Here is a 25488-nt window from a genome sequence, read left to right as displayed (position 1 = left end):
ATAGAGATATATCAAAAGAGAGAAGAAGGGAGGGAGAGAGAGAGAACAAATGAGAAGCAAAGCCTATACTAAGTAGATATATGTGAAGAAATACAGGGTGTCCCATAAGTACTAGTGCAGCTTTCACTACACTAAGATTTTTAGGACCCCCGACCCATGAGAGAAAACTTTAAGTTATCAAATAATTCCTTTACTTGTAATGATGAGTATGTGCATTTCTGCTCTCACACTTCATTCTCCCAATAATTTTTACACTAGTTAATTTGTGGCTTCTTCATGATGATGTACCTGAATATCACTCAGTAATTTCCTTCTGTGGGAAAGAACCAATTATAGTTCAAATGGAAATAACAGTATATTCTCACAGAAAATATTCAGGTCTATAAGTTATTTTTAATTAGAAGAAAAATCTAAATAATTAGGAGTCAACAGATAGTTCTGGGGAAAATATGAACATTATATTGTTTTTATTTGAATTTTAAAATGATTTAACTTGTATTAATTTGTAAGACTTATAGTAATCAAATAGTAATCAAATATAGGTTCTAATGCTTTTTATCTGTATACACAAATATAATTTTGAATTGTGAGTTAAATTACTATTTGGTTTGGGTAAGTATTGTGCTTGTAGCTCCAGTCACTAGGTCTAAGGTATTGTGTTTAGATTTAAGACTTTTTTTTATCCTACAACAATTCCGTGCAAAGCAAGTGCAGAGGGGAGAAATTGAAGGCTGATTTTTTAGTGTTATATTTATTTTTCTCCAATTTCATAGGTTTAATAATAGTGGAAATTACATTTCAGTCACATTATGGATTAGGATATTAATTTCCTCAATAATATTAGCAATGTTTTGGAAACTACATCTGATAGATTTTTTAATCATAGTGACAATCAGAATTTAAATTTATTTTGTGAAGTATTTGGAAAATAGAACTTTTAAAAGCAATTATTACATTTTTTTCCACTTTTCCATTGTGATAGAATAAGCTCAGATCTTTCTAATTACTAATTATTTTCTTCAAATTCTCTTTTTCCTCACTAGCCAGGCCTACAACTCCTCTTTCAGCAGGTACCATTGTCCCACCTCCAAGACCTACTTCCAGACCAAAGCTTACTTCGGGCAAGCTCAGTGGGATTAATGAAATAGTATGTATTTAATTTTTTTAAATTCTAGTACTATTTTGATTTAAGACACTATTTTTCTTTGTTAACATGTAACTGAACAACTATAAGTACTTTAAGTGGACAAATGTACCTGAATTAATGATAATACAGTTGAAAGATCAATGAATTGTGATTGTAGCAATCTAGTCCCTGTTCTGCCACTTATTAGCTGAATAATACTGGGCAAATCATTTCATTTAACTTGAAAAGGATAGAACTATAGGATGGTTAAGATCCCTTTCAAATGTAATATGCTATGATTCTGTGGTTCTGAATGCTAAATCTGTCATCTGAGGAGTGCCCACTTATTTAACTTAAATGTTTGGTATTCTTCTTTTAGGAATTAGGGAAATCTAAGGATAATGAAACTCTTTAAAATAAGAAGCATGAAAAACTTTTCTTTAGTATTTAGATTCCCCACAGAAGCTGTTACACTAATCCCTGTAAATAGATTGCCTTTGAGATGAGGATATATTGTGTGTAGTTTGGACTTTGAGATCTGGTATCTTAAATGTTATCCCTAAACCAGATACACAAGTAGATATTTTTCATTAAGAAAGAAAAAAAAACAACACAACTTTATGTTGGGAATCTCAACAAAACAGATGATTCCTACGTGATAGCATAAAGCAACATTTTACAAATTAATTTGGCTACAATACCTTTGGGCTTGGAAGATACAGGTGAAACTTGAAAATTCTTGGCTGAGGGGTATAGAATACTAGTGAGATAATAGAGGGTTGGGGAAATAATTTTTCTTTTCTTTTTCTTTTTGGAGGGGGGAAGGCAAGGCAATTGGGGTTGTGACTTGCCCAAGGTCCCATAGCTAGTAAGTGTTAAGTGGCTGAGTCCAGATTTGAACTCGGGTCCTCCTGATTCCAGGGCTGGTGTTCTGTTTACTGTGCCACCTAGCCACCCTGGGTTGGGGAAATTTTTAAGCAAATTACAGAATGTTAAGTATACAGTATTCATATTTAATATGTCTTAGAAAAGGTATTACTAAGGTTGAAGTTTTTTCACAGAACCACTGTTCCCATTGTAAAAAACAACCAACATTCCATGAAACACAGTTTGACTGGTAGAGAATATTTTCCAGGCAGGAAAATGAGTTGAAAGGCATTTTTTTGCTTCATGAGCCCCGTCTTTCACAGAAGCACTCCAGCCATCAAAGGAGCTCATTTAGAAAACTGCTGAGTGGTGAAGAGCAAACAAAGCAAAAAGTACACTTGTGAAGGGTTATTACCAACGTCTTTCTTAAAGAAAGTACTCAGTATTGCCTATTGTCAGTATGGAGATAGGGAACAGTTGCAAAATCACTATAAAGATATAAGACTTGACTTCTTAAGTCTTGTTACAGACATGGAAAAATTAAACAAATGCAAGATGATAGATAAATTTTGAAAAATGATTAATTTTGTTTACACGTAATGGGGAAATATCAAATAACAATAATTTTTTAAAAAGATAGTGAGCTGATACTCAATCTTCACCTGTAATCAGCAGATTTAATGCAAGGAAGATAGAAGAATGCAATCAGACTCACAGAGCGGTACTCTTTAATCTACTTTTTTGGTGGCTCAGAGATCTTACATTATGTTCTTTGACTTAGTGGCTTTATCCAAGACACTACTGGCAGTTGTGAAGAGGATACTGAAAACCAAGAAGATTTGGCTTTTGATTCATCAATATTGCACAAAAGCAGCCATGTTATATGCATATTGTGAAAAAGGCATAAACGAGCTGATACCAAGAACTTGTTAAAGTAAAGCACTTACCAAGGGTCAGCTATTTGTCTTATACCATCTGTAGATGCTCTGTTGTCCATATGTGACAGTAAGCAATGTTCATTGTGATGACTGAGTTGCCAGTAAAGTCTTTCTTCAGGGGACTCTGTATAAGACAGCAGGGACAAATATATTAAAACTTTTAAATAGTCTTTAAAATTTATTTTTGAATATTGAGATGTATAGAGTCAACCTACAGCTAACTAGTGAAATGAGAGAGCCATAGTGATACATTCCCATGAAAGTTCTTGATAGCTTACTTTTTACTATATGGAGCACTGAACTTTATTCCATGTAAACTTTTATAAGTATATAAACAAAGCCTCAAGTTTACGTAATAAAAATCAAATGCATTAAAGTAGATTGTTTCTTGGACTCAGGTGGGTCAGTTGAAGGTAGAGTTACTGAATCAGTCCTCCTTTCTCTGAATGTTATAGCTCCCCAGAAGAAGCTCTCACTCTTCATCTAGAGGAGGAGAGAGACACTTTAACAAAGTTCTACTCTAATGCCTTACTGTGACATGGAAGTAATCTTGGTTTTTGAAGGCTATACCATCATTGCTAATTCTGACAGCTTTCTAGCATTCTGAATAGGCTTTGAGTTTGGTTTTAAAAACAGACTTCTTTATAAAGACCAGCCTAACTAAGTATGGAGAGATCATTTCCAATAAGCTAGCCACTTATGAATGTATTATTTGGAGAGGCAATGAAAGAAGTTGGCAGAATTGGTTTTATCATGTATCCACAGGCACCGACATGTCTTTTTCTTAAACATTTGGTCATCTTGAGTTGCATTTCTCATGAGAAGTATGTGCAGAAAATCCTACCATGAAAATAATCATAGCTTATACTTGTATTAGGTGCAGAAGATGAGAAGTGGAGAAATTTTATGCAAGAAGAAAATTGAGCTATATTAATTGTTGTATAGGTTAGATTTCACTCACCAAAGGTGACATAAATTTAAATATTTCTGTGTGTGTGTTTTTCTGAGCATCCTGCGGTACCTTCACAAAAATTTATCATGTGCTAGGGTATAAAGAAATTATAAACAAGGGTAAAAAGGCAGATATTGTAAACACATCTTAATGCAGTAAAATTATAGGATTACTAATTAAAAAGGAAATAGGAGCAAAATATAACAGACCTAAAAGGGAACTAAATAATCATCTCCTAAATAATGATTGATTCAAAGACTTATTAATCTTTTAAATTACTGTGTTAGAAGTGATAACAATGAAACATACCAAAACTTAGAGAGAAAAACAAAGCAGTCCTGAAAGTAAAATGTGTATTTATGAAAATTTACATTAAAAGGACAGAAAAAGAAAAAAAGTTAACTAAATATATATTAAAAAGAATAGAAATTAAACAAGTTGGCAACCCTAAAAAAAGTATATAAAAAGAAAAAGGAGAAAGAGAAACTTGAAAATAAAAGAACCTTTGGAACTGATGACTGAAACTAAGAGCCATTTTGGGTGTTTGTTTCTTTGAAAACTGATAATCAATAAACCATTAGCCAATCTGATCAAGAAAAAGAAGAAAATCACTGAAATATTTTTTTAAAAAAAGGTGAATTCACATTAAAGACTCCAATACAAAAAATCTGTTCCAACAAAACCGAGAAATTAAAGGAAATTGATAAACATTTATAAAAATATACAGAAACTGACAAGTATAATTCATTATCAAAAGAAGAAATAAAGCAGGCCCCAAATGAATTGCCAAAGGGGAAAAAAAAACAACCCAAGGCTAGGTGGATTTTAAAAAGTGATTTTAAAAAGCAAATAGTACCTATGGCATAAAAACTGTTCTAAGAAAAACAAGCAGAAACTACTCTATAGATTAATTTTATGAGCTAACTATGGTCATGATAGTCAAAGAAGAGAGAGAGAAATTAGAGAAAGAATTATAAACTGAGCTAAATTATAAACTGAACTTAAAAAAAGGCAATAATAGAAATATATATATATATATGTATATATATATATATATATAAATGATTCACTGTGACCAAATTGAATTTTTATCAGGGATACAGGTATCATTGACATTAAGGGAAAAGTATGCTCTTATGCACAGCAAAGATTGCAAAAGCCACATGATTATTTCAATAGATGCAGAAAAATCCTGTGACAAAATACAATACTGATTTTTTTACTCTAAAAAGCACAGTATGGAAGCTCCCTTCATTAATATGATCACAAGCATGAATTTGAAACCAAGACCTAGCACTGTTCAAAATGGATAAACACTAGACATTTACTCAGTTTAAAAAGGAGTAAACAAGGGTGGGCCATTTCCCACTACAGAAGTTCTGGAACTGCCAGCTCTAGTGGTAGGACAGAAGAAAAAAAATCCAAGACAACTTTGGCACACAAGAGACAAAAGTATTCCTATTTGCTGATGAATGATACTGTACTTAGAAAACCCTATGGAATCAGCAGAGATATTCTACAAAGAACTTGATAAAACCTTCAACTTAAACCAGCACATAGTTTCATATTCATGGGCTTCAGTGAAAGGTGAGCATAGGAAAGAATAGTAGAAAATATGTTGGAAAATGTGGTACAGCAATTAGGAATGATAGAGGTTAAAGGCTTAAAACTACATAGAAGTCTTAGACCTATAGAGTGAATATTTTCTTTTACAAGAGAATTGGGAGATAGAGAAAATAACAAGCACCAAATAGTATCACAAAAAAATGAAACATAAATTTTAAAATAGATTTTCATTGCTTTTTTTTTTTTTAACATTGCCTAGATTTCCTCTTTATAATGTTATAGTCATTGTATATATCATTTTCCTAGGTCTCCCTACTTAACTTTGCATCCATTTGTGTAAGTCTTTCCATGCTTTGCATTCATCATATTTGACATTTCTTAAAGCACAGCAATATTCCATTACATTAATGTACCACAGTTTGCTTAGCCATTTTCCCAGTTGATGGACAGCTACTTTGTTTCTACTTTTTTGCTACCACAGAAAGTGTTGCTATAAATATTTTTCTGTATATAGGGCCTTTCTTTTTTATCACTGACCTCATTATTGGGATGAGAGTGGTATATATGCTTAACAGTAGATTCTCTAGGTCAAAAGATATGGACATATTAGCCACTTTATTTGAGTAATTCCAAATCTCATTAATTTAAATTACTACACCAACTCCTATGGCCTGAAGATTACTCCCATATTAGAGCCTTTGTTTTGTGACGTTTTGACTTGAATCATATTTTGACTGTGGTTAAGGGGGTTTCAGAAGGGGAGGTCCAAATGGCATAATCTCATTTCTATCTCATTGGTAGCCAGTCAGAAGAAGAAACACCTATGTTGCTCAAAATTTTGCTCAGTCATCTTGTTTATTGTCGTAAAAAACCCTGTTACCCCTCCTTCAAGGTCTTTGGTGATCAAGAGAGGCCATTGAATTAATTTATTGTTTACCGTTAGCCTAATTGATAAATTGAATCATGCTTGGAACTATGTCTCTTAGTTTACCTTAATTTCAATCACTACAGGGCCAGAGGTAGAAAAGAAAGACACTTGACCAGTGACAGGGCAGGCAGCAAAATGCCCATGTGGACCCTAGTTTTTTGATAGGTTCCTTGATGGAATATAAAATATGATTTGAAGCTAACTGTATGTAGTGGATTAGGTTATTTAGCAGTTACCAACCAGTTGGTACAGGACTGATATATGGATTGACTCCCCTAGAGATTGAGGTCATGGCCTCTGGAAGTCAGGTTCAGAGAATGACTATATTAGGTGGGAAGAAAAATAGGGCATTGGAAGGGTAGAAAACAAGATGCCTATATAGGTCCTCGTTTCTTGGATTGCTGGATGGATTAAAGTTTGTTATCCAGACTATTATATATGTAGTTTAATGGACATTCTATAGAATTCACCCCTCAGTACATGTATCTTGGACAGACACTACAAATTGATAATGAACTTGACCCAGAATTAAAGAGGAGGAAAAGTAGGCTGGATTACCTTTGGGAAATTATACGGTCCTTTTATTGACTCCCAAACTTCACCTTGAAACAAAGGCTAATCTTTTTAAATACCAATGTTTTTCCACTGATATTTGGTTTTGAGTGATGGAATATTCTTTGAAGAATTGGAGGACTACCAGAAGACAGTGGAAAGATACATGGTGGGTGATAATTGGAGGGAAAAAAAAGATGAACCAGTCACATAGAGTGGAGGACAACCAGTGGATTGATATTCATGAAGTATCAAGAGAACCTCAAGTAAGGCAGGTAGCATTGGATGGACTCCTGTGGTGAATTTATGGGAGGATGTATATGAAAATCTCCCAGTATGGGAAGATGTGTTTGAGTTATCTGTATTGAGGGAATGTGAACTATCTCTCATGTTGATGAGGTCATGGACTCATTGGAGTATTGGAGTATTATAGAAAAAGACCATTTTATTACCAAGAAAATAAAATATAATAAAAGCACCGGTAACAGAAATATCCCTACATCACTGGGGGTGGGACAATTGAAGAGATGCCTTTTAGATTAATCAGACCTTTTTAACATGTTGTATAGAGGGAACATAGTTGGGCCCAGGGCTCATCTGCATCTGTGTAATAAGCCATGTTCTTTGTATTTAAAACATACAAGTAAGGGGGGAAAATGTGTTCTTACCATAGTAGAGTTGTTAAGCAGGTCCAATAATACAGTCTTTAATGTGATTTAATATTTTGTAAAGTTTAAACATAGGTTTTAGTGTTTTGACATTTAATATTTTGTTTTGAAGCCCAGACCATTTAGCCCACCGGTGACTTCTAACACCAGTCCGCCTCCTGCAGCCCCTCTAGCACGGGCCGAGAGCACCTCCTCCATATCCTCATCTGCTTCACTGAGTGCAGCCAATACACCCACAATAGGTAAGTAACTCAGAGATCAAGGCAAGTGATTTGTTGCATCTTCTCTTACTTAAAAAAAATATATATAAATTTTAAAGTCTTTTAAATAGTTTCTCATCTGAGTCTGAAATTTTAGTAGCTAAAATGTAATCAAGACTTAATTTGTTGAAATTCAGGTGTTTTGAAGTAGAAGTTTTTATCCAAAAAATTTGCTTTTCATTGTTAATCCATCATCATATCTGATATATCTGCCTGGCTAGACTTTTATTTAAATGTGAGTGTTTAGGCGGAAAAAAATCCCATTCATATTGTACAATAGTAAATGGAGGTAAAACATTGAAATTTCATGATTAGCCTGAGAAAATATACCGTGTTTCCCCGATAATAAGACACTGTCTTATTAATTTTTTTGGACAGAAAAACACCAGAGGGCTTATTTTCAGGGGAGGGCTTATTTTAATGAACATTGACAGCAATTTTAATAAACAGGTAAATGTGAACAAAAAAATGTACCTTTATTCAATAATGAATTCAATAAAGAACAGGATGACGTGCTCACTGCTGCAGCTCTGATTGGATGCAGCTCGGAGCGTGGCGTGCGTTTCACGGGGGAGGGGAACGGTGCATACAGAGGGTACCGTAATGTAGCGTGTAGCGCAGAGGATCACCTTCACTACAGTAGCAATCTCAATAGGGCTTATTTTCGGGGGAGGGCTTATTTTAGAGGAATCTTACACAGTAAGGGGAGGGCTTATTTTTGGGATAGGTCTTATTATCGGGGAAACACGGTAATACAAGCAAAAATATAAAATTATTTCCTAAAAAGTATGTATAGTTTTATATCTGTGGGAAGTATGTGTATATGCTTCCTAAATTTGGTATATATAAAAGCATAGGGATTTTCCCAAGTTTTAGACATTTGTATCTTAATGTAGATTAATAGGGTATCCTTTTTTAAAATGATTTTCATTTTAAAAGATAGGTTTTTATAGAATTATATTTCCATTATGTTTTAATTAGTTTTTTTCATGGAAATAGAGCAACATGGTGAAAATCTGTAAGCACTTGATTTTGTAAATAATTAGGGAAAAGGTGAGCAATAGGAGATGGGTAACAATGATGAAGGTAGGCAGCTTTATATATATTTTTTGAGTCAGAAATTCTTGTTAGGTTTAAAAAGTAGAACCTCTTGCTGAGCAATCATTTCAGTATAGATTTTAAATTTTGATTCCTTTTGCCCTTGAAATTATTTTGCTTTCCTGCAATATTTTGTTTTATTTAAATATGGTAGAAGATGATAATTTCATTGGAATTCTCTCTGAAATTGAAAAGCAGTCTGAGACATCATCAGGTATTGTACCAGAAAAAAAAATTACATGTTAACTAATTATCCTAAAGTATACTTAAAATACTCGTACTTTGTGGCCTAACCATTCCTTTTCCAGCAATGTGTGGTGTCATAGAAATAATGTATAATTCTGAAGTTTAATAACCTCAATTTTATGTTAATAATGTTTTGTTGATGTTCCAGGATCCATTGAAATTTGGCATCTAAATTACAAAAAGTTTTGACTTAGTGTGTAACTTAAATATAAGCTCTTTCCTTTTCCTTAAAATTATGATGAACATTTGACATATTGATGATTTTATATTTTAACAATTTCATCAGAATTTCTATTTCAACACCTTTTTGTAATGGAATTTATTAAAATGAATACACTGGGAGAAGAAAAATAAATACATTGTTATAAATCACATTTCCTAACTATAGGACCTAGAGATGAAATAAAACCTCTGGCTAATCCCTTTTGTGGTTAATTGACAAGTAAGAAGGAGTGGCTAGGTGGCTCAGTGAATAGAGCACCAGCCCAGGAATCAGGAGGATCTGAGTTCAAATCTGGCCTCAGACACTTAACACTTACTAGCCATGTGACCTTGGGCAAGTCATTTAACCCCAATTGCCCTACCTTACCCCCTCCAAAAAGCAAAAAACAAGACAAAACCAAGAAATAGAGAGCAGAGAAAGAGAGATATCATTTACATATTATCTTGATGCCCCTTTCCAACTATCTAAGCTCTTGAATCATATTTTGTGTATTGTTTTATTTTGACGTGGTATTTGAAAGGTCAGGTAAAGGAGGCTAGTTGAATAGGTACTGCTAGAGGACAAACAGGTGTAAATAGTGCAATTACCCTAAGCTCAGTTTTCATGTATAATTCAAACAGTGTACAATCAAGTTATTTTGTTAGAGAGAACAAAAACAACTGCTCTTGGTCAGATTTTTTTCCCTCTGGGCATGAAATAGCTGGACTGTATTCAACTCATCTTTGTAATATGGTCATTGAAGTGGGATTTTTACTTGTTGTCATGTTCACTGATTTCTTTCAAATCAAGGTTTTCTAGTTCTACTAAAAATGTAGATTGCACAAGGCTAAAAAGTAAAGTGAGTTAAAGGCGGCTCTTACAGAGAGGATGAATTGAAGCAAAGAGCTGGACCCTGCCTTCCAAGAGTGTGTTTATAGTAAGGGATCTCCTTATTGCCTCAGGCTCAGGAGCTCTAGCTTTCAACTCATGGCATATTCAGAATTTTTTTCAGAGAAACATCATTGTCAGCAATAAATGTACAAGTTGGATTATTACAATGTTTCTTTTGAAAAAAAAGATATATAATCATAAGAATCTTGGGTAATAAAAGGTAAGACTTCCTGTTATAAATATGGAAAAGACCTATTACTTGGCAAAAGTAATTAAAAAGAGAACAATTTTTAAAGTTTCTTTTGATCCTGGATATGTCAAAGTGTAATAAATGTTATCCTTTCATACCTGTGAGTTGTTATTTGTGAGGATGATTTAAGGAAAATGTTTTTAGCATATAACTTCTTAATAATATTGAATTATATACTTGATATGGGAGTAGGAAGCAATAGTGTAATTCCTGTTTCCTTCAAAGTGAACAGCCTTTAATTACTGCTCTTTCACAGGCTTATTAGGACAAGAATTGAAGGAGACATTTTATGACAGCTGCACACGGGGGTCAGGGGTATCTACTTCTTTTCCCTTGAGAGATCAGTTCCCCGTATGCCTTGTTGTTTTCACGTTAAATTCAGAATCACCTTTAGTTTTTGGCCATCTAAAATTAGAGAGGGTAAAAAATGTTCAATGCTTTTTTCCCCCCAAAATGTTTTGATTGTAGTAAGTAAGTACAAAATGCATGTTTTTGACCCATGGAGTAAAGAATTTGACCTCATGTTCCTCCCTTTTCAAAACCTGTGTCAATTAAAGCTTTAAAGTTTTAATTTCTGTCTTCATTTCTTATTTCCTTCCAACTTTTTTTCCTCTATTAGGATTGTAGATTTTTATAGAAGGCAATATTTCTGAATTGTTAAGGTTTTTACATTTAGAAGACACTTAAGCAATTCTTCTTAGCCTTATATTTTGTAAACATTGAGTTTCTGTGAATTTGATGTCAGTGTTAACTTTTTGTTCAAAATTTAGACCATCCCCACTTTGCAAAAAAACACCTTACACTTCATAGCATCAGTGGAACTTTTTTTCACCCTTAACAAAGGGGCAGAAAAGACTTATAGAAGATGTCACCAAAATTAACATCCAGGGTTTCTCAAAGGTAGTTTTGGTTCTGCAATATAGATAATCTATCCGGTTTTTAGCAAGAATAATTTTATAAACAAAATACTGTTTCTAAAGGTCTTATCTGTATGACCTTCTAGGTATATAGGGGTTCAGTTTGTTTACTTATAAGCCACTTGGCTTATAAGAGTTAGCTTTGCAGTCATTTGACCTTGAATGTAAGTATTATATTAAAAATCCTTTAAAAGAAGAAATGTTATTTTTAGAGGCAAGACCTATTGAAGGTCCAATAAAAAGCCTTATTCCTATTCACAAGGAGCTTACCATCTGGTTGAGGAAACAAGGTATACATACTCTGTAAATAAGACAGGGTATGAGCCATCCAAATGTTATTTAGATTTTTAACCCTTTCCTCTGGAAAAGAAGATTGTAAAATAGAAGGCAAAAGGATTTTTAGATGAGATATATAATGGGTTTATCGTGGTAGCCTAGCAGTAACAGATTCCATAAGTGTTCTTTCTGTTGTACTAATTATCTTTGTGTGACCACTAAATATTATGTGATAAAATAAAGTTATTTGTTGCTGAAGAAGGGTAAAATGTGATATCAGTAGGAACATGATAAATAGAACCCAAAGGGTTCTAATTTTTACTCTTTTATGACTTAACTAGCTTTTAAATTTGGATGTGTTTATAATCTGAATCATTATTCCCCAGTTAGAAACCTTGAAATACGAAAATTTCACTTGTTCAGTTTCTACCTACTGGTATTTAGAGAAATTTAGTTTCTGTTTTCTTTAAACTGTGTTGGTTTTAATAAACGTTTCAAAAAAAAAAAAAAGGGCGACTAGGTGGCGCAGTGAGTAAAGCACTGGCCCCAGAGTCAGGAGGACCTGAATTTGGTTCCAGCCTTAGAGAGTTAACACACAAAAACTAGCTGTGTAAACTTGGGCAAGTTACTTAACCCCAATTGCCCTCCAAAAAGGCAAAAAAGCTAAATAAATAAAAATGAACGTTTCATCTCTTTTTAACTCTGATTTATTATTTTTCCCCTTTGTGTCTTTACAGTCTTTTATATTATAAAGAAAAATCAGTATGTCAGATTGCTTGGTTTCGTCTCTTCTGATTGATGTTTTTATTGATGAGTATTTTTTAGAATCCCGATTAATGCTTTGGAGTTCACTAAAGCAGATCATTTGTGACAACTTACTAAGATGAATTAAAGATATGATTTATATATATTTTAGGTGTTTCACGTGGTCCCAGCCCTGTCAGCCTTGGAAATCAGGATACCTTACCTGTTGCAGTAGCCCTGACAGAATCTGTTAATGCCTACTTTAAAGGAGCAGATCCCACCAAGTTAGTCAATTCTTTTTAACTTTGGAAACTGTATTTTGAATATGGTTTGATCCTTTGTATTTTTGTTGTTGTTTAACTTTTTAAAAATTAGATTTTTAAGATAGATTTTTAACTAGTGATTTCCCCCGTGAGGAATTCCCTCTCCCTGTGCAGATCTTCTCATGTTTGGTAACTTATGTAATCTTTGAGACTAGTCTGGGGCACTGACAGGTTATTCAGTGACTTGCCCTAGGGTCCCATAGTCAGCATGGGTCAGAGACAGGTTTTGGACCCCAGGTGTCCTTTCTCTGAGGCCACTATATCACTTTGCCTCTCATTTTAATTATAATAAACCATTTCATGTTCAAAATTGCCAGTAAAATCAGTAGTGAATTTTCCTTAAATTATCCACACTCCTGACCAATCCTTCCTTTGCCTAACATCACATATTTGTAGGCCAGCCAGGGTTATAGATAAGAGTACAACTCGGGAGGAGAGTCAGTCTGGCTGGCTCACAGTATGGGAATAGAAATCATGATATATTGCTGGTAGAATTGTGAACTTTTCAGTAAAGATGTGTAGTACTTGCTTAATGTAAAGACTCTTATCATGCAAGCTTTGTTTTCTTTCTTTAAGGAGTTATATCCTCCTTAGGAACATGTTTTGTCCAGGTGGTTCTTATTAGTATTATTTTTTCCAGTTTTATTTTTACTTGTATTTATATTTGCAGCTATATCTCAAAAAAATGACATAAACTAGCATTATCATTTCCCCCAGACTATAAAACTCTCGATTGGAATCACTTTTATGGTTCAAATTGACAATATATTCAGCTACAAATATCAGGAAAATATTTTTTATATATGAGCCTTTATTTACCAGGTTTGCTTTAGATAACTTTAGGAAGAACTGCCTTTTTAAAAAGTTCTCTTTTAAATTTTTTTTCAGGTGTATTGTAAAGATTACTGGTGATATGACAGTGTCATTTCCAAGTGGAATTATTAAAGTTTTCACTAGCAATCCCTCTCCAGCTGTGCTCTGCTTCAGGGTTAAAAATACAAGCAAACTAGAGCAGATTCTTCCAAATGCACAACTCATATTCAGGTTTTGTATACTTTACTTATAAAGAAAAAAAAAAAGATTTAAAATGTGATTTCCTTACTTTTCAAGTGAACTTTTTCAGGCTTTGAAATAGTTGGCTTAGTTGTGACATGTCTTATGATAGTTAAGTAGAAATCAAAGTACTCAATTGTACATCATTAGCCTTTATTCTGCTTTGTGAATATCTCTTCTCTATGACACCCTTTACAGACACTGTAGTCTTCCCACCACACCCTTAAAAATCATCCTTTTTGTGTGACATCCCATTCCCCACCCCACCCCACCCCTTTTTTTATTTACCTGTTTTCACTGTTATCACTAGTTTCCTCCTTCCATGCTACTTTTCAGTCTCATCCTGTGGTTCCTTTTCCATTGGGGTTTCTCTTTACTTATAGATTAATCATGTAATAACTGTTTAAAATACAAATGATAAAAGAAATAAATTTCTCTTCAAAGGAAACAACTCTTTCTTTTCTTCATATCTTAATCCTTGCATATAGTGACCCATCACAGTGTGATTCCAGTGCAAAAGATTTTTGGATGAACATGCAAGCTGTCACTCTCTACCTCAAAAAGCTAGCTGAGCAAAATCCATCTGCTTCCTATTATAATGTGGATGTGTTAAAATATCAGGTAATTGTATTTCCTTTTCTGTTTTACAGGACAATTTAAAGAATTTCGCACCTATGTTAAACTAAAATATTTTTGATAAATGATTTTAAGTTATAAGGACATTTGAGAAAATTTTGTATCTGCAATATTAAATTAGCTAGCAAAATAAAATGTTATGATAAATATTGGTGTTTCATGTCTTTCCCTTTTACCTATATAGGTTTCAGCATATTCTCTTGGCTGTCTTACAGCCCATCTGAGGTGGTATTTGCTTGTACACATTGTTGCTTTATTTAAAGATACTTTCTGTCAGTCCTTGTTCGAGAAAAAATGGCTCCAGAATTATCAAAATGCCTTTTATCAAGCCATCAAATTCAGTTAACTTTGATATAGAGTAATTATAACATTGGCCACAATGGCAATATATTCTAATGTGATAACTGTTGAGTCAGTATTTGTTCTGTTGCTATACATCAGTAAAGTGAAAGGTTGAGAACAGGAAATGAGAATCATAACACTGAGTTTTGCTGTCTGTGTTCCTGGCTAACTCTCCCATGACTTGGGTTTTTTTCTTCTTTATGTGCCTTTTAAATTCATAAAGAGAAGACTCTTAGAATTAGAAGGAGCCTTAGAAATGATACTCTCCCTAAAAATGAACCTGCTTCACTTCACTTTTCTAGTGAATTACTTTATTGATTTTTATCAGTATTACTGATTAATTGCAGTGATAAATGACTGATTTTTATAACTTGTTTCCCTTTAAAAGGTATCATCAAATGGTATCCAGTCAACTCCTTTGAACCTTGCAACTTACTGGAAATGTAATGCCAGCACTACAGATCTTAGAGTGGATTATAAGTACAACCCAGAGGCTATGATTGCACCAAGTGTGCTTTCCAACATACAGGTCGTAGTACCAGTGGATGGAGGTGTAACAAACATGCAGTCGCTTCCCCCTGCAATATGGTAAATTAAACGCACTATTGACTTGGTGCCAGATTTCTCTTGTAATACTGGCCCTATCCAATTTACAGAGGGCTTAAGTTCCAAAAATTCATTTACAGCTAAGCTTTTTGGAACCTGACTCCCATTTTCATAGCAACTTCAACAGACATACATTAAGTCAGGCCTGCACAACCTGTGGTCCCACAGGCCACTTACGGCCCACTAAAGGATTTCCTCTACATAGAAAGGATGTTTTCCTCTACATTTTTCGTGGGCTACCCAAAATCCTTTGGTGCCCCTTGAGCCACAGGTTGTGCATGCCTGCATTAAGTGTTTGTTCTGGGGTGCACATAAAGGCTGCTTATGTTCCTGAATTATCCCACAAAAACTTCTTTGACTAGATCTGTTTAGTGAAAATCATAGGGAAACCACTTAGGACTTCCTGACAATTAGAAGTCGGTTGCCTCCTTGGGTTTTATTGCTGGTGTTTGAGGCCCATCTGGGGGATACTAGACACATATTTTCCCTCACTGCAGTTCAGTTTTATTCTGGTCTTTTCTATCATGGGTATTCTCATTCTGGATGAGCTCCTGCTTATTGTAGGAAGGGATCAGTACAGATAGGAGATGGAGGAATCCCCATAACTACTATACCCACTGAAGCTTCAGAAGGATCACATTAGGGCCCTGAGAGGGAATGGGTCCACATAGAGGGTAGGCTACTCTTTCAGAAGCAGTGGGCCCCAAAGAACTGTGACTTAATATCGTCTTCCTTGTGACATAATAACCTTCCTTGAGTTGAGTTCAGGTCTTTAGGGAGGGGATTCCCCATACTTAGTATATTAATCTGTAAAAGGAATTAATATTTATGAGCATGTAATAACAGTTTGTTGTCTTTCAAACCAAATGATGCTACTGACCAGAAAAATGTAACTTTTAAGTTATTCCCAGTACTGATCATAAGATCATAGATTTAGGGCTGAAAGGGACCTCTAAGGCCATCTAGTCCAGCCCCTTCACTTTGCAAATGAGTCACTGAAGCCCAGAGTGGCCAAGTGAGGTTAAGTGTGCCCAGGGTCACACAGGGAGTGAGTGACAGAGCTGGGCCTGCAGTCCACACCTTCTGACTTCACATTCAGCATGCCACACTGCCTCAGATGAATGATAGATTTGTGTTAGTTTCTGAACTTATTTCTCTTTGTAATCAGCATCAGTTCACAATAAATTAAATACCTTGTATGTAGTTGTCTTAGCCTTGGAATAACAATATGTTATCAGTTTGTACTAGTTTATATACATTTCTACTCTATAATAGAAAATTGTTTACCATCATAATTATTCAACTTAGAGTATTTTAAAAAATAATCTTTTTGTATTCTTACTACAGGAATGCAGAACAAATGAAAGCTTATTGGAAATTGTCGGGCATTTCAGAAAAATCAGAAAATGGAGGTAAGTAAGCATATGACTGTATTTTTAATTAGTGTGAAGTCATTGGAATAAGTTGGATTTGTAAGGGCCCCTTGAGGCTGATGGTCTCTTCCTAAATCTTTGTGCCTCCAATTCAGTTGGCTTCTGATGCAGTGGGCTTTCTAGATCCTTGGGTATATCCTTCTGACTGAATCCAAGTTTTCCTTTTATTAAGGGGATTTGTTCTGTGAAGTTTGGATTCAGTCAAATGGACTCACTTGAGGATCTAGAGGGCCACATGTGGCCTTGAGGTTGCAGATTCTCCACCCCTTATGATGGGTGGCAGGTTTTCAGAGAGGTGTAGGCTCTTCTCAAAGCATGTCTGTCCAGTCAGGGAGGAAAGCTGAGGAGGGCTCGCTCACTCATTTGCCATGAAATGCAGAAGGCTCACAGAGGTTAAGTAACTAGCCTACATTTCTATAGCTAATCAGTAGCAAAACCAGGATGTCCCCATTCTTATGATTTCCAAGCCAGCCTTTTTTCCACTACTGTATACTTTTCTCCAGTATAATTCTGTAAGCCTTTTATCAGTATCGTTATTTTAAAATACTAATTACCTGTGTAATATTAGGAAAAAATGTTATTTGTCACAAAAGTTAAAAAACTATTGGGTATAGTTCTGTCCCTATGCCTAAATTAAACTGGTTTTATAGTCATTGCTTAACTCCATTTGCTTTTTGTCTAATGAGAATTCACATTGAATTTGATAAGTAATCTTGGCCTAAACAAGCCTCTACAAATTCCTGGGCAAGTCCATTTGTTGAGGGGCCACTTTATATTGCATCTGGGTCTCCCAGCCCTCACTTCTCTGCCCATTGCCAAATCTGCTTCTTTTTGGAACCAAAATGAAAGGAAGACTGCTCCACTGGGTGTTAGCTCCTCCACAGCATCCCCCATCATCTTTAACTTTCAGCACAGGACGTAGTTGGTTATTGAGATAATTTCGTTTATAACTTGGGAGAAGCTTGTCTGAAGTTTTTTGCCACATTAACCAGGTGGAGTTTATAGCCTTTCTAATTCAATTAAACAAATACTTACTGAATTGACTTTCTAATGAATACAAAATTAACACGCACATTTACTTTATTTCTTCTGCTAAAGTAACCCTGTTAAATTAGTTAAGTAGTTTTGCTGCTGTAGCCATTTATATATAAATTTTTTTTAAATTTAAATATGTTATCAGAACACAACAATCTAGAACTAGAGTTTCCTTACATTTTTCTCATCTAAAACTCTGATTTCATTATTGTGGGAAGTGCCTTATGTTACCAGGTGCTAAGAGCCACAATTCTCTGTCTCAGAGAGTTGTTTGGAGCCCAGAGGAGCCAGTATGTGGTACTTCATGATAAAATCATAGATTTATTTAGAACTAGAAGGAACCAATTTAATCCAGCTATCCCTATGTAATCCAACAAATTCCATTAAACAAATATTAACTGCTTTCTGGGTGAAAAGCACCTTGAATCCTGTGTAGATCTGTCTTTGCATCCCATCCTCCCTTCGCTCACAATCAAGTAAGAGGGAAATACTTTCCTATATAACTGAAATACACTATTATATATTCTTTAGGTAGCTGTTACAAAGGAAAGAAAATTTGTGCTTTTGAATTTTCTTTCATCTAGAGACCTTCAGAATTTCTATTTGTTAAATATCAGACTATGTATGTTAGGAAATGAAAAATAGGCCAGGTAAGATTCTCTAGTAGCTTTAATTTTTTTTTTCATTTTTCAAATGCTTTATTAACTTCTGATGTACATCATTCATTTTCACCAGATTTTGAGTTACAAATTTTCTCCCCGTTTTTCCCCTATTCACCACCCCAAAGTAGCAGTCCCACAGGATATCTGCTCCTCCAATCTGCTCTCTCACATATTTTCTCCCATACCCCTTTCGACTTTTCCAGTAGGGCATGGTGGATCTCTATGCCCCAGTGCCTGTATCTCCCAATTACATATAAATCTCCCAATTACATATAAATTAGTATTAATAATAGTATATATATATATATATATATATATATATGTATATGTATTTTTTTTCTTTTTTTTAACATTTGGTTTTAAAACTGAATTCCAGATTCATTCCCTTTCTCCCTTGTCACCCACCCTTACTGGGAAGATAAGCAATTCAATATAGGTTGTGCATGTGTAGCTAATGCAAAACATTAACATAGTAGATATATTGTAAAAGACTGACTATATTTCCCTCCCTCCTATCCCACCTCCCACTTGTTCTATTCTCTACTTTGATCCCATCCCTTTTCAAAAGTGGGTGCTTCCAACTTCCCTCCCCCCAGCCTGCCCTCCCTTCCATCATCCCCCTTCTGATCCCCTTCCCCCTGCTCTCCTGTAGGGTGAGATACCCTATTTAGTGTGTATTTCATTCCCTCCCCAAGCCAAATTCAATGAGAATAAGGTTGACTCATTCCCTTTTGCCTTCCTATTCTTCCCCTCCATTGTAACTATTTTCCCTTGCCTCTTCTATATGAGATCGTTTACCCCATTCTGTCTCTCCCCATCTCCTCTCATTATATTCCTCTCTCACCTCTGAATTTCACCTTTTAAGTATCATCCCTTCCTATTAAATTGGTCCTGGGCCCTCTATCTATGTATAACTGTAAACATATATACACACATTCACATATGTATTCATATGCCCATAAACCTTCATATATAGACATATATATATGTGTGTGTGTATATATATATATATATATGTATATATATATATTTCTGTTCCCTTCAACTATTTTCATACTGAGAAAAGTTTCACCAGTTACAATTATTGTTTTTCCATGTAGGAATGTTAATAGTTCCACTTTGATAAGTTCCTTTTGATTTCTTTTCCCTGTTTACCTTCTCATGCTTCTCTTGCTTCTTGTATCTGAATGTCAAATTTTCTATTCAACTCTGGTTTTTTCATCAAGAATGCTTGAAAGTCTTCTATTCCACTGAATGACCATATTTTCCCCTGAAATATGATACTCAGTTTTTCTGGGTAGGTGATTCTTTGTTTTAATCCCAGCTCCTTTGACCTCTGGAATATCACATTCCAAGTTGTTTGATCCCTCAGTGTCAGCTGCCAGATCCTGTTATCCTGATTGTGTTTCTACAATATTCAAATTGTTTTTCCTGGCTGCTTGTAATATTCTCTCCTTTATCTGGGAATTTTAGAACCTGGCTATAATATTCCTAGGAGTTTTTCTTTTTGGGATCCTTTTCAGGAGGTGATCGGTGGATTCTTTCATCCTCTATTTTGCTCTCTGGTTCTAAAACATCAGGGCAGTTTTCCTTGAGAATTTCTTGGAGGATGATTTCTAGGTTCTTTCTTTGATCGTGGCTTTCAGGTAGTCCAGTAATTTTTAAATTATCTCTCCTGGATCTCTTTTCCAGGTCAGTGTTTTTTCCCATGAGATATTTCACATTGCCTTCTATTCTTTCATTTGTTTGGATCTGTTTAACAGCATCTTGATTTCTCATAAAGTCATTAGCTTCCATTTGCTCCAATCTAATTCTGAAGGAATGATTCTCTTCAGTGAGCTTTTGAGATTCTTTTTCCATCTGGCAAATTCGAATTTTTAAGGCATTCTTCTCCTCATTGCCTTTTTGAGCCTCTTTTGCCATTTGAGTTAGTCTATTTTTAAGGTGTTATTTTCCTCAGTCAGGCTGTTGTCTCTCATTTCATAATTTTCTTGTATCATTCTCATTTCTCTTCCCAATTTTTCCTCCACTTCTCTTATCTGTTTGTTAAGGTCCTCTATGGCCTGTAACCAGCTTGTAGCTTTTGGTACAGTAGTTCTGATTTCACTGTCTTCCTCCTGTTCCATGCTTTGATCCTTTTTGTCCCTAAAATAGGAGTCTAATGTTGGGTTCCTCTGTTTGCTTTGTTTCCTTTGTCTGGTCATGTTGCCACTCAGTCACTTGACCCCTGGGCTTTTTGCCACAGTAGGACTCTGCTGCCAGACAGGGGAGCTTTCATCCCAAATGCTGGGATTTTCTCAGCTGCAGGAGATATTAGATGTGTGCCTCTCTGAGGTCTCTACACACTCTGGCAAGCTGGACACACACCTCAGGACCTCCACCCTAGACTGCAATCCAGATCCAAGCAGGTTAAAGCAAGAGCGATTACCCCTCACACTGGTTGCTTGGTCCCCCTACAGTCTGCAGGCCAGGAGCTGAACCTGCCATGTGGGGGCAGCTGCACAGCCAGCTCCTCAGCGGCTTCTCGCCCTGGGGGCCAAAGCTGACACACTCCCAGCTACTGGGTCCCAAAGTCCACAGTGCACTGACCTCTCACTTTGTCTTTAGCATCTATGTGTTGATAATTCTGGAAACTGCCACAGCTGCTGGTGATCTGGAGTCCCTCCAGCCAGGGTTGGTCAGGCGTGCCCTGGGGCTAAACCCTCAGTGTAGAGATTCCTGCCAGCCTGCCAGGCTGTCCTCAGTGGGAGGTTAGCTTCTCTGTGTCATTTTGTGGGTTCTGTAGCTCCAAAGTTTGTTCATAGTCCCCTTTTACATGAATTAGGGAAGGTAGAAGCCAGAGCTGCTGAGGACCAGCTTCTACTCCACCATCTTGACTCTGCCCCCATCTAGTAGCTTTAGTTAAGTTTTCAAAGTAATTCCAGATCAGATTGTAAACAAACAAAAGTTGTTCACCAGAAGCCTAGAATGTACTATTACATTTAGTGGATCTTATAAAAGGATAAGTGCCACTTAGGAGGTTTAGATAATTTGAACTTGATGTCCATTCTTCGTGTCTTGTAGTGCCCCAGAATTAACATAATGAATCTCAGTTATATATAGCTACACAAGAGTCCCTGTGACAAATTTCTGTTTAATATAACATTAGAACAGTTTTTACTTTAATAACCAAACCCTTTATTAGAAAGAAGTTAGTGAAAGATTAGTGTTGACACAATACTCCCAAATTCCTGGTAAAGACATCACTAACCACCCTGCTAAACTCACTAACAACAGTCATTAGCCCATTTTGACTTCTCCTCCTATTACCCCTTCTTTGTTCTTCCTTTAGCTGCCTTCTTTGGCAGGCTTTTCCTGGCCAGCTCACTCCTGTGGGCCTCCTTCAATACTCACCATAAGTCAGGCAGTCAGACTATTATCTGGAGGTCCTGTCGAAGCAAGATTCTCCTAGAACTTAGGTTAGCACAAGAGTACTGGTTGGTTATTTTATGAAAGTTAATTTGGATGCAGCTTGGCTCAACAGACTATGTTTTGGAAATGGCACAGCCAGTTTATTGTTTGTGTCCTGTGTTTTATTACAGGTTCCGGATCTCTCAGAGCAAAATTTGATCTTTCAGAAGGGCCCAGTAAACCTACAACACTTGCAGTACAATTCATTAGTGAGGGAAGCACCTTATCAGGTGCTGACATTGAGCTCGTAGGCACTGGCTATAGACTGTCCTTAATAAAGAAACGATTTGCTACTGGTAAGTTGGGAGATTTTGATCCTTTTAATTCACTGATTAAATATTTACATGTTTTCTAGCCATTTCTAAACACCCTTCATGCAAATTTAAATAGAAGTCAAAGAAGTTTAAAACAATTTTTTTAATGTGTCAGATCACCATTGATATAAGATTGGAATGTTCCTGAGGTGTGAAATAGAAGCACATGTGAAAATGATTATTCATGCTCAGTAAATTGAATTCATTTTAGGCTTAAGTCTTCTTCTGGTATCTGTATTGTAAATAGACATGAACTTGAACTCTGTAGCTTACAACACAGAAATGTCTTCATTTGGTTTGTAATGCTACACTGTTATGGGAATCATAATTGCAAAGGTTGTTTGTATTTTCAGGACGATACCTGGCAGATTGCTGATGCCCCTGTGAAAATTGGTGGATCAAGGGAGTATAAACCTGTTCTTCTGCATTAACTGTACCTTCCAAACACTATCTTAACATTTATTCAATGTATTTTTATCTTTGACCTACTTTGGAGCTGACTACAGAACCTAAAAATGCACTTTTAAAGTAAGTCATTTGAAAGGAATAGCACTGAAGTGATCTTCAACACTGTAAATGATCAATATTCAGGAAATACATTTATTCAAATACTTAGTGAAATGAAATTTATATAGGCTGAAAGTCAAAATAACCAGTTGCTGTATTAGAAAAAGATAAGTTATGGCATAAACATCAAACTTAAAAACTGAAGGAGAGCAAGCACAAAATGTTTTTAGCTTTCCATAAATTTTCAATTCCAAGGTAGTTTTGCAGGTTCATCTGTTTGATGTTGGATGCAAGCAGAACAGAAATGCAAAGTTTGGGATACTGTCAACTTAACCCATTCAGTCACATTGTGTCTACTATGTGCCATCAAAGAGTCCGCTCAGAGTTAGAGCATGCAAAAAGGATAATTTGATTCCCATATAACATATATTAATAAAGTGTAAATGGTGTTTTATATAAGATTTTTTAAAAAATCCTCAAGTGCAATGTGTTTAAAAATAAGCTTGCAAAGGACAGCAGAGAGACTTACTTCTGCAGTTAGTTTAACTTTATGGAAGTTGTGATTGTTTTGATGAATTAATGCTGTAGATTTAATTTATTTTTATATGACTTGCATAATGTGTGCCTTTTAAAAAAACAACAGAACTGTGCCTGTCCACTTTGTGTTTATTAATGTGCCTCACTTCCTTTCTCAAAGTCTGGATCTTCCATTCAGAAACTTAGGATGGTTAAAGTTCTTCATATAAAATACATACAGTTTAAAGTCCCTTTGGGATATAGAAGGGAAATTAGGATAACTGGAGGATGCTCTTTAGTTGCATTTTAAAATACTGGATTACTTCTTTGTGGGGGTAATTGCAATAAATGTAGCTACTATAAAGGGAAATATCTGATGCAGAATTATTAATATGCTCACAGAAAAAAAAATACCTTCAAATATTTGATCCTAACCTCACCAAAGATGTGTGAATTTTAAAACATTCTGGAAAAAACATAATGATAACCATGTAACTGATTTTTAAATTATAAATTTAGCATTTCCCTTTGCTTTTTGTTCATTATTCAAGACTTAAGTCTTCATTGGCTATGTGCTGTGAGCATAAATGTACTATTTGTGAGGAATAGCATTTTAGAAAGGCTTATCTCTGGCAGCAGATGGAAAAATACTATTTGTGTTCATTTTAAGCAGGTGGAAAAAATTGCTCGATTAGTATATTGTTAATTGACATACAGTAAAAATAGGGTTTGGAGTGATGCATTTGCTTAACATTTCTTTAAAATAAGCTACTAACTTTGATAGCACAACACCTAGCAGATCTACAAACAATGCCTGATCAAATGTAAGTGTAAATGAAATTATATATGATACTGAAAACCAATGTCCTTCATGTTGCATATTAGAAGCAATAATATATTATGTTGTGTGCAGTTTTTATAAAACCACTAATTGGTCAGTTATGCTTTACAGAAATTAAGACCCATATTATCAGACATTTGTGTAAATTCTTGTTATGCACTAAATACAGCAAAAATGAAACACCTCACTGTTAAATAATATGTGCTTTTTTTGTGCACTCATTATTAAAAACAATTTTAAATAGATTTGACTGAAGCAATACACATTCATCATTTGCTAAAATGTTAATCTTTGCTAAGTGGTGAGCATAAATAACTTAGACTTTCTAATTCCTCTTGTGCTACTTTAAATGCCAATTACGGTCTCTTACTGGAATCTGCCTTGCTGTCAAACTTGGGCAGTTAACATTTTGTTATTGGAATCCAGGCATTACTTTACCTGCTATATTTGTTTTAATCAAGTATTGCTTAAAAGTTCTAAATTAGTGGAATGGTTAAGTTTCATTACATTTAAACTACCAGAGTCTTCATCCCATGTGTTGACACAAGAATTTGTATTTGATGCAAGTGACAATTTTGAAGCCATACAAGTTTATATTGATTTTTCACTGTTAAAAGCCCAGTAGTGGTGTCAAAATGCCAGTAGATATCCATTGAGAAATGTATTTAGCAAGCTGGTCCTTGCTCTCTCTTATATACAGTGCTATACTTTGTAGCTGCGTCTTAACCAAGAATTTGTAAACACAGAACTCTTAATGAATCTGAGTTTTTATGGATTGTTACTTACTTTGGGTTGTAATTAGAACAATGCAAATCTATCTTACAAAAATTTGTAAATATTTTTGATTTTTTTTCATATAATGTAAATTTTACATAAAAGTTGCACCCTTAATAAACATGTAATATATAATTTATTAGCTATTGTATTATTGTTTGTGCTCTCATTTAAAAAGACTCTTAAGCAATTGCAACAGTTATACCACATATCCAAATATATATCAAAAGGATGAATAACTACTTACATATTTTATACAGTCATTTCACAAATCAAAGAAATTAAGATGTTGTATTTAGGTTTTTAAAAAAAATACAGTTATCCCTTCCACATCATGACTTTCCCCATCATGGTTTCAGTATTTTGTGGGTCGGCATAAGAAATTAAATGAGAATTTGTGGGGAGTTTTGTGGAAGCCACAGACAACCCATGAAGGCCAGCAGATGGCACAGAGCCTACGACCAAATACTTAACCCAAATTTTACAATAAGGTACTGTAAACACCCCATAAAAGA

The 25488-nt window shown here is 34.9% G+C and overlaps 1 protein-coding gene across 4 annotated transcripts in view; it reads left to right on the top strand.

Moving 5' to 3' along the window:
* FCHO2 (FCH and mu domain containing endocytic adaptor 2) overlaps positions 1–25112 on the top strand; it is a 147834-nt gene extending 122722 nt beyond the window's left edge. For all 4 annotated transcript variants that reach the window (XM_069084972.1, XM_069084970.1, XM_069084969.1 and 1 more), the window contains 9 exons: positions 1044–1147; positions 7710–7839; positions 12654–12765; positions 13693–13848; positions 14346–14478; positions 15224–15423; positions 16789–16853; positions 22153–22317; positions 22689–25112. In XM_069084972.1, coding sequence (XP_068941073.1) covers positions 1044–1147; positions 7710–7839; positions 12654–12765; positions 13693–13848; positions 14346–14478; positions 15224–15423; positions 16789–16853; positions 22153–22317; positions 22689–22711 — 1088 coding nt within the window. In that variant the 3' untranslated portion in view covers positions 22712–25112. The remainder of the gene's footprint in view (positions 1–1043; positions 1148–7709; positions 7840–12653; positions 12766–13692; positions 13849–14345; positions 14479–15223; positions 15424–16788; positions 16854–22152; positions 22318–22688) is intronic.
* The last annotated feature ends 376 nt before the right edge of the window (positions 25113–25488 follow it).

The sequence above is a fragment of the Petaurus breviceps genome, unplaced genomic scaffold (assembly GCF_028583685.1).
Source record: "Petaurus breviceps papuanus isolate PSGF00001 unplaced genomic scaffold, PetGlider_PUasm1.0 175, whole genome shotgun sequence".
NCBI classification, from domain to species: Eukaryota; Metazoa; Chordata; class Mammalia; order Diprotodontia; family Petauridae; genus Petaurus; species Petaurus breviceps.
The sequence above is the reverse complement of the archived record's forward strand: the minus strand, read 5'-3'. Positions and strand labels throughout refer to the sequence as shown.